This window comes from Seriola lalandi, unplaced genomic scaffold, assembly GCF_002814215.2.
Source record: "Seriola lalandi dorsalis isolate HSWRI2012SDOR001 ecotype SW California unplaced genomic scaffold, Sedor1 jcf7180002054972, whole genome shotgun sequence".
Lineage (NCBI taxonomy): Eukaryota > Metazoa > Chordata > Actinopteri > Carangiformes > Carangidae > Seriola > Seriola lalandi.
The window spans coordinates 29,639-39,507 of NW_019525660.1; the positions used below are offsets into that span (position 1 = coordinate 29,639).

The window sequence follows — 9,869 nt, forward strand, 5'->3', positions numbered from 1 at the left end:
ATTTCTCACACTCAGTTTCTGATCAGATGAATGTTAATCATAACCTGAAGTCCACAAGACTGGACGTCGTTCTTAAAAATGAAGCCGTCTCAAGAATTTTGTCAAATAATCCTTTGGCCACATCCACAAAAGATCAGAGTATTTTACACTGATTCTACTCGAGCTGAACCTAAACTTCAAGACGGATAGAAACCACAAATATTATTCACCTTAAACACAAATCAACAAACAAAAAACCAACTGTGGATTTTTGTTAAAAATGTGTCATTTGTTTTGTATAATGGAGGTAAAAGGATTATTCTGACCTCAGCTTGCTCTGTTACTGTAGGTGATACTTGTCTCTATGACACAATCAGAGACTCTGAAGATGCTGACAATGGTACAGTATTTACCTTTTGATTAACGTGGGACAGTTACAAATACAACACCACAGGTGTTTGATATAAAATCCTTTAACTCAAATATATGTTTATTTTACCTGCAGGTGAATCCCAGGATGTGACATATTCTTCTATTGAACTTAAAAACATTAGAAAGAAGAGTAAGTACTCCAAATGTAGAAAGCAAAGAGAGAGTTTTTGACCTGCAGTGCCTAAAAAATATAGTTCTTTTCTTTTCTAAATTCCTCTTAACAGAGAAGCATCTTGAAGCAGCTGAGACCTCCGTTTACTCTGATTTGAAGACAGGAACAGGTATGCTCAGATTCTGTATTGTTTCATCTACAATATGTGATTGTCACTGTGTGTTGTGTGGCATTACTTTCCAGTATATTTCCATCTCACAGATACGGAAGAAAACAGATTTTCTCTCTCTCTTATATTTTCACTCTCTGGTCACACTGTTGCAGATTATGAAATACTGTTGCTTATACGTGGAAATTCCCCCTCCACCTTCTCCTTTTTGTCTTCCATAAATGAGTTGGCACAATCATTGATAATTAAAATGTATAAATAGTCTATCACTGACATTATTTCCCTACCCTTTTATACGTGTTTTTGGCTGGCAGTTTGTCGCTCACGGCATCCACAGGTTCTGACCCAGAGCAAACCGTCAAACAAGACGAGACACAAAAACAAACGTGATACGCATTAGCTGCAGTGTCAGCGTTGTCGTGACAGTGTTGTGACAACTGCTTTGTGTGTATTTTGATTTTCATTTCAGTATCTTATGCGACACAAAAGCATAAGCATCCCGTATTTTTTTGCCCTGTCTCTCTACTTGTAAATCCATCAGCTGTGTATTATAGAGATCTGGCTTCTGTTTTAGACAATAGTCCCATGTATGCCGAGGTCAACATCATCAGCAAAGGAAAAGCCAAGAAAAAGAAAGGTTAGTAAAGTCTTCATTCACCTGCGTTTGTATTTTCCAACATGTTGGCCTTGGACACGGTGTGATGTGTGCTGTGTGTTTAATATTTGTAAAGTAGTTGCTGTGGTAATTACTTTTTTTTCTTAGTGAGTGTCTCTTTAGTAATGTATGGTGTGTTTATTATATGTTTTATATTCGTGCTGAACAACTGTTTACTTACATTTCCACTACATCAGTAAACTCTGTAAAAGCCATATTACTCTACCTGGTTAGTTTCAGCACGAGGGGCATTACAATACTGTCATTTTGCATAGAGGAGATGTTAACCCTGACAATCTACCTGTCAGTTCAGTACTTCACCTTCAACGGTCTCGATCTAATCATCTCTCCTTTCACAGGAAACTCAACTCCTGCTGCAACTGATGAGACTCTTTACTCTGAAGTGGAAGGACCAGGTACATCTTTTGGTGATAATGCTGCCATGCTATTTGAATATTATGCTGATTTTAGGAGTTGCAACACATGACATATGTCAGAAAGCAGCTTTACATCTGGGATAAACCTTTGTCTTACTTGAAGCGACAATCTAACTGTCAGTTCAGCACTTTATCTTTGGCAACCGTCTCAATCTAATCATCTCTCCGTTCACAGGAAAATCAACTCCTGCTGAAACTGATGAGACTCTTTACTCTGAAGTGAAAAAAACAGGAACTTCTTTTGGTAATAATGCTGCCATGTCATTTGAATATTGTGCTGATTTATAACTGAGTTATAACTCAGCTTTGCATCTTGGATAACCCTATGTCTTTTTTCTCTTGTGTTTTTCTTCCAGGTCTGTAAAGAAAGCTGCATCATCAAAACCAAAGTAAAATGGCTGACAGTATCTTCTGAAACAATTGTGAGCACCTCTGCTTTCCAAATATCAGACATGCTCACTATTTTATACTGTTAATTTGTTAATAGATTATGTAAATAAATGGGTTTGATACTATTTTAGCACAAGGCACAACAGCTCTGAGGTGTATTCACATTTAATATTTATGAGTGGTGTTATTATTATTATTTTTATTTTTAATAATTTTTTTAAATTTTTAAGTTATTTTGTCACTTATTTGTACGATTTTAGTAGGAAACTTTGAATACAGGCTGTTCCAAAAAGCAGCAACAATTAGCAGTTTGATACATTATATTTCAGCTTTAGTACTCAAGTTATTGTGCAGTTTTAAAGTCATTAAGTGTGAGATGATAGATGTTAGATTTCAACAGTGTTTTGTGTGTTTAACCTGTTTGACATAATGTGAGTGTGATCCAGCTGTTCTCAATAAAATACCACCAATACGAGTGAATTGTTTTGTCAATATTTATTCTCATATTTTTGTTACAATTTGCAAATTTAACATTAAATGAAGAAAAGAAAAGTAGCTAGGTGCTCCTGTCCCCTTTTAGTATTAACTAGTAATACATTTGAATTCTCATACAGGGTTTATTTAATCAGTCTGTCTGAAAAGTTAAAGCGTATTCCTGTGCGCGGTCTGTGTATTTTAAATGAAATATGAATCCACTATTGTACTGGACAGAACAATTTGAACAATTAGGGGCAGGACTTCAGCTTTTCACAATCTCTGCTGTTCATGAGACTATTTCTGTTTTGCTCGTGCTCAGTCACTTCCTGTAAGAGAAGCTGTGACCAAGTTTGAAACAAGAATTTCACCGCAAAGTGAAGAGAGTCCGTGGTGGAGTAACAGAATACTTCTTTTACTATAGTGAAACTCCACTTTATGATTTCAGCTGAACAATGAACGTATTTCCAGATAAAATCTTCACTGTTGTGTGAGGGAACCAGTGGATTACCAGCACTTACTGAATTGATAACAGTGAGTATGACATGTGGCTTCATCTCTCCCTTTAGAATTGTGTGCTGTAGAGCGGTAGTAAATTTATTTGAAGAAGATATTGTGTTTATTTTATGTATTTTGATCTTGAATCATTCATGCAGCAGCCTTTACAGCAGTATCAGGAATTGCCAATACTTTGCGAGGCCACAGTAGCCTTCAGGATGACAGGAAGGAAACAGAAATGACTCTCTCCATGCAGCCTAACGAGTCATTCAAACCTCCCTATTACTTTTCAGCAATTTTCACAGGCAGTTTTAAACTTCAGCAATCCCACAATATCTGCTAAACTCTGACCCAGTTAAGAGCTGGTCATACTCGAGGCTCGTCCACCATAAGTGATGTTGTAATCTAATGTGAAAAAGCTGAAACACATTCATAGTGAACTTTATAGCTGTCTCTTACCATTAGAGTTAAAATTTGATTGATCAAAAGCATGGATGTTGTGTATATGCATGCAAAGATGTGTACTCATTACACAAGCACAATACAGGCACTATGTACGCGAGGAGCGTCTGCTTATAAAGTATCAAATTCACAAAGCAACACAATAGAAAATGCTGAAGGTAAAATGGCAGGTATTTTTATGAGATGCTTTTATTGCTTTGCATTAAATTCAAACTCGTCTGTTTGTGCAGTGACAGAAGAAGAAGTGTAAATCCAGTCTTTACTTGTGTCAGCTTTGAGTAAAAGGGAAGGAAGCGAAGGCAAGTTTAACTCGGAAGAAGAAGAAGAAGTTGGGGGGAAAAAAAACAACCTGGGGAATATTTATATGAAATGTAACTTCTGTTTCTCCACAGTCCCTAGTTTCTATTCATTTGCTTCAGTTTCAAGCTTTCTCTTTACAACGCAGAGGAACATCTGAGCGTGATGGTGCTGGGTGTGAGGATGGGACAGATTTTATCCTGTGTGCTCGGGTTGTTCTGTGAGTATTGATGTAGATTGAGGAAAACGTGGGAAGAACAGACTTCCAGAGGTTCATTCAGTTTTCCTGACACTACTTGAAATCAGCATGTTTGTTTTTTGCAGTGATTTGCTAAATTTTATACCTTGATATTTCCCAATTATAGGTGCCATTGATGCAAGCTCTGCTATCTGCTTTGGTTATTGTTCATTGATGGTTTCTGTTTTTCCGATAATGTCCATTATTTCAGTGCTGATCACTCTCCTCTACTCTGGACATGCTGAAGGTAATTTCTCAGTTTTCTTTCTTTTCTTTTTCTGTTCTCACTTAAGATGAATGTCCATTTACTGCATCACTTTAAGCACTTTCTGTTGCTTTTTCTTCTCTGTTGTCAGTGTATTCACTATGTCAATCCATGCATCCACACAGATTGAACAAATAGATTGTGACTAGAATAGTAGATATTTTATGTTGCTAACTGTGTAGTGTTGTATGAATGTCCGTGTTGTGTTCCAGATGCTGTACTGACCCTTGAGCCCAACTGGTCCACTTTCTTCACTGGAGAATCTGTTACCTTAATATGTGACACGCAGGAAAGAGAGGAAACAGACTGGGAATACCAAATCAAGAAGGATAATTGGGAATTTGTTCAGTACAATTCCTATAAACGCTACACATTACATCTCTGGACAGGCTACAGTAGTGAATACCAGTGCTTTGCTCGCCACAGGCGCACATATGAAATAAAACACAGTAACATCATGTCTTTGATTGTATCAGGTGAGTCCTCAATGTTTTATCACCATGAAACTTTCCCATGACCATTAGCACTCATGCAGGAGCCCAGCTCATATGATTGCCCGAGTTGTGTAAAGTCTAGTAACAGTATAAGTCTAATTGTATTTTCAATCATATGTTGTAAACATTTTTAAAATATAATACCCTGAATCTTGAAACTTTGACCAGGGCCTCCGTATTTTTCCCTGCTACTTTCCTCACAGAAAATATGGTGCCAGTCTTTTAAAAGCTCAGCAGACTCAGTGTAATCCAGAATTACTATTTGCTGTTAAACATCAGCTAATGTGGATAAAATAATCACAAATAAAATTTTAAAAAAAGGAGAAGAAGTACACGGCTGAGCGCTCCACATCAGTATTTGTGGCCTTTCAAGAATTACCACAAAATTAAGGAAATGTTTCCCTTGTGAAAACCAAATACCGGATTGATGTGGTGTGTCATATAGTGTCCTATTTATTTGATAATTTACATGATTTTGTTTCTTATAGATAAACCCAAGGCCACACTGCTGCCAGGCACAACAACCATACCAGCAGGAGGCAGCGTGACACTGACCTGCTCTGTGGACGGCTCTGCTGAATGGAAATATTACTGGTCCAGACAAACCTCAGGGTCTTATGAAGATCTGACCATGAGATATGGTGATCAAAACAGAGAGCTCAATATCTCACAAGGAGGCAAATACTGGTGCACCGGAGGTCGAGGAAATCCAGTCTTCTACACTCATGCAAGTGATGTGGTCCCCATTAAGATAACGTGTGAGTTCAATGATTCTATTTGGAATAAAACGACATGCATTCCTGATTACAATTTTAAAACTTTCTTTGTTGATTTTATATTTCTGGTGTCAACAGTTTCCAATAAGGTCACTTTGACTCTGCAACCCAGCTGGCGTCAGATTTTCAGTGGTGAGACGATCACTCTCAGGTGTGAGATCGAGGGAGGAGGAGACGCTGAGTGGGAGTATGAATGGAGAACACCCACGTCGAGCACACGATGGACATACGTTAATTACTGGAGCATCAGTGCGTCTCCGTCCTACAGCGGGAGCTACACGTGTAGGGGTGCACACAGAGGGGACCAGGACTCTTCAACAGAGTGGAGTAAAGGCATCACAATAACAGTATCACGTAAGTCATACATTTCTTATTCTTTCATCTCCTGGTGTGTCAACATACAGAAGGGACAAACTGGGGTTGTCAGCATACTGCAGCTTCTGGAGTAATTTAATTCAGAGAACCTGTAGTGTGTGATACACAGATTTACTCCAATAGATCAAAGTAAACTGCAAAGAATCAGGAGAAAGAAAAAAACTTTGGAGTCGACCGGTCACTGATTTTGTCTAATAACACAACTGACAGAGAAGTCTCAAAATCAAGTGTTATTGTCACAAAGAGCTGCAGACATGTAACATCCCCCAGTGCAACAGTGTTTTACCATACAACTGGTTAGATCCTTTTTAGCAAATACTGTAGCTGACAACTATGTGATGTCTTCATTTTACAGTTGTGTGGTCAGCAATATTAATATGAATTAATAATATTAATTCATATTAATTAATGATATTATATGCAAAAAATGTATTATATAAGGTTTTATTTATATAATTGTATGTATGAATGGGAAACACCCAGATCACTCAAACCTTCAGATCAACATGAATACAGGATTAGTTCTGCTTCATCATCCCACAGTGGAGACTACAGGTGTAGGGGCAGAGTGAAAAGTGCACAACAGTTTTCAACAAAGTTGAGTGATTCCTTCAGTTTGACAGTATCTGACAGTAAGTCTGATCATATCTCATCAGTCATTATTGATCTCTGCTGAAATCATTTATATTGTAGAGTACACATTCACCTTTCTGTTATAATGTAGATGTAGAGGACAGACAGAAATAGAGAAATCATATATACACTATGCAGGATAAAAACATTGTATGTAATCCACCAACAAAACATACTAACATGTTTACAATGTGGGAAACTCACCAGATAAACCCCGGCCTGTCCTCACTGTGTCTCCATCATGGCTGAGTCCTGGAGCCTCAGTAACTCTGAAGTGTGAGGTTGAACTTCCATCTGCAGGATGGAGGTTCTACTGGTACAAGGCTGTTCCTGATGGATCACAGCGCTCCTACAGCGATGAGCTGCTCCCAGGTAACAGCAGTGGGACTGAACAGGATTCCTATATCGTCCATGGTCAGACACACACAGCAGGATATGTGTGTAAGGCTGGAAGAGGAGACCCAGTGATTTACACTGAGACTAGTGAACTAAAGTTTGTCTGGTCTGGAGGTGAGTTTGTTAGTGTCTTTTCTTTCTTTATAGGGGCAGGTGTCATCAGCCCAGACATTTAGTTTCCCAACACATGGATAGGGCCTGAGCATAGCCCCGCTCATCTGGAGGTCAGTTTGAATGTTTGTTTTTTGGTTTCCCGCCCTTTCTGTTCACTTTGGTCTTTCCAGTTTTTTACAAACGTGTCTTAAAAACTAAAACCTATTTTGACTTTTTATATACAGTGCACATTGTAGAGCGTCCGTAGCTCAGGAGGTAGACTGGGTTGTGAACTAATAGGAATATGTGCAAAGCACTTTGAGTATCAATCAATCAAGTATTTGTCAAATCTCATAATGGTAACTTTCAATAACGGTAACTTGCTTCAGACAAAACTATGAAAAACACCAAACACACACAGCTTCATTTACATTCAACCATTTCTAAACCTGCGTCTTTAGCTCCAGGTCCTCTTTCTGTCTTCTTTTGTTGGGGCAACTTTTCAGGGTGCATTACTGCCCCCTGCAGCTGGCAGGAATGTATAGTATATCAACCCTGTGCTTATATTATGCGTGCACATTCTTGTTTGCCCTGGTTCAACACTGTTTTGTTTTATCCTCAACAATACAAGATTAAAACCACAATAAACCTAAAGAAAATAAGTTTTTGACCTTTCTTCCTGTGTTTGTTCTTCAGATGTTCGTCCATCAGCGTCTCTCACAGTGAGTCCTGACAGAGTGCAGCACTTCACCTCTGACTCTGTCTCACTGAGCTGTGAGGGAAACTCTACTGAGTGGAGAGTGATGAGGCTTCCTGAGGGTGACTACCTGTCCTGCTCTGACTGGGGGAGAATGACTGGATCAATATGCAACATTCATAGTTTACAGTACGCTGATGCAGTGTACTGGTGTGAGTCTGGATCTGGAGAGTTCAGCAATGCAGTCAACATGACTGCAGGTCGAGTTTTATTCATTTGTTTTTCTTGCTTCGTGTAATTTATTTTGTGTCCAGTAGATACTGTCTAGATTCAGTTCATAATCTGAAAGTAAAGTGTCTTACAGTGGAATACTGCATGTTTTTTTTTTTTAAAGTACTGGTGGCTTCACTCACTCCCTTTGAACTATTAAGATGTAGGTGTACAAGCCAAATGTCAGGTCAATGTCTGCTGATTCTAAAGTTAGAAAAGATTGAAAGTGTGATCTCTAATCTATATATGTCGATCTCCATTTCACAGATACTGGTATTATCCTGGTGAGTCCTGTCCATCCTGTGGCTGAGGGAGCATCTGTCACCCTCAGCTGCAAGCTGCGGCCGGAAAATGTCCTTTCTAATGTGATTTTCTATAAAAATGACAAACTCATCCAAAACGACACCAGACAGGAGCTGACCATCCCTGCAGTGTCAAGGTCACATGAAGGCTTTTATAAATGTAAAGGAGAAACTTCACTGCGGACATTGCGGAGCGGGGCGTCACTGGAGAGTTGGATGTCAGTGAAATGTGAGTATGGTTAAAACAGATTCTTCAGCAGTTGTTTAGTAAGTTGTGCTACAGTTTGAGATAGAAAAAATCAGTGAGTCAGAAAGTTAACTTTTTAGATTGTGAGTGAGAAATGGGTTTTTATATTATGGTTTTTATTATTGAAAAGGAAGCTCATGGTTAACATAAGTTATTGTTTCTTAGTCTTGGATTTTTGTTGCTAAGACTTGACGTGACCTTGACTCTGTCTTTGTAAAGCACTATGGAAACTCTCTGAGAAGAGTCACATAAATAATATAGATAATTCATTATAGCAGTGTCCGGACCTGAAGACTCTTGGTTTCCTGTGCCGCTGATCGTTGGGTTGGTTTGTGGACTTTTACTGATCGTTCTCCTGCTGCTGCTTTTTCGCTACAGAAAGACAAAAAGTGAGATCTTTCCCTTCTGATATTTGATTACACTCTAATTAGTCGACAGAAAAATGTATTCAGATGTAATTACGTGCCAAAGCAACAATAGAACAATTTGCAATACAAAACCATGTAACAGCAAATGTCTTTTCCACAGATTCATGCTTTATCAGGTTGGTACAACACTTCTCTTATTTTGAGCATAACAACAGTTCATTACAGGTTCCCCATTAAATATATTCTATTTATTATATCTGTTGGGGTCTTGCCAGGTCTCAGAGCACCAATCAGAGCTCTGCTACAGACCACATGATGAAACAGGATGAAACCCAATGTAAGAAATACACTTCTCCTCTCCATGGTCAGCCATAATCCTGATGCATTTCATCACCAATTAAGGTGATTGTAAATGACTGATGATTGACAATCTCTGATGTTTAAATAATATGTACATTTCAGATGAATCCAGGGATGTCACATATTCTGTAATTGAGCTTGAAAACGTCGCTAAAAACAGTGAGTAAGAAAAACATGCGGTAAATAGAAAATACCTGAGCTGTTTTTGTTTTCATCACTGTTCTGCTGTGCTGGCATATACATAGACATGAGGGCATGCCACATTTTATTTATCTTTGTCCATCCATCTGTATAAGCTGAAACATGGCTTCTGTTTCAGATGACAAACTCATGTATGCCCAGTTGGTCTTCCACAAAAAAGGTAAAGCTTGAAATCAGTGTAATGTGATTTCTGTTCATCCAAGACAATTATGATTTTTCAGTGTTTGTAAAATGGATGTTTTATTTTTT

The 9,869-nt window shown here is 38.3% G+C and overlaps 2 protein-coding genes across 5 annotated transcripts in view; both read left to right on the forward strand.

The window, feature by feature from the left end:
- LOC147817103 (uncharacterized) overlaps positions 1-2,649 on the forward strand; it is a 21,028-nt gene extending 18,379 nt beyond the window's left edge. Inside the window, exons 13-19 of the mRNA XM_087171744.1 lie at positions 329-379; positions 485-541; positions 636-692; positions 1,267-1,329; positions 1,707-1,763; positions 1,960-2,028; positions 2,141-2,649. Of these exons, the coding sequence (XP_087027870.1) occupies positions 329-379; positions 485-541; positions 636-692; positions 1,267-1,329; positions 1,707-1,763; positions 1,960-2,028; positions 2,141-2,148 (362 nt within the window). The 3' untranslated portion in view covers positions 2,149-2,649. The remainder of the gene's footprint in view (positions 1-328; positions 380-484; positions 542-635; positions 693-1,266; positions 1,330-1,706; positions 1,764-1,959; positions 2,029-2,140) is intronic.
- Positions 2,650-2,994: 345 nt separating this feature from the next.
- Positions 2,995-9,820, forward strand: LOC111648283 (Fc receptor-like protein 5). Of its 4 annotated transcripts, none has more exons than XM_087171713.1 (14): positions 2,995-3,182; positions 4,054-4,125; positions 4,355-4,390; positions 4,621-4,884; positions 5,391-5,660; positions 5,757-6,032; positions 6,894-7,196; positions 7,872-8,132; positions 8,410-8,673; positions 8,967-9,080; positions 9,220-9,235; positions 9,335-9,423; positions 9,522-9,578; positions 9,739-9,820. In XM_087171713.1, exons 2-14 carry the CDS (start codon positions 4,071-4,073, stop codon positions 9,789-9,791), a joined length of 2,058 nt encoding a protein of 685 aa, XP_087027839.1. In that variant the 5' UTR covers positions 2,995-3,182; positions 4,054-4,070; the 3' UTR covers positions 9,792-9,820. The 4 variants fall into 4 exon arrangements, with proteins under 4 accessions (XP_087027839.1, XP_087027841.1, XP_087027840.1 ...); XM_087171715.1 differs by having other exon boundaries at positions 9,335-9,396; XM_087171714.1 differs by having other exon boundaries at positions 8,970-9,080.
- Positions 9,821-9,869: the final 49 nt, after the last annotated feature.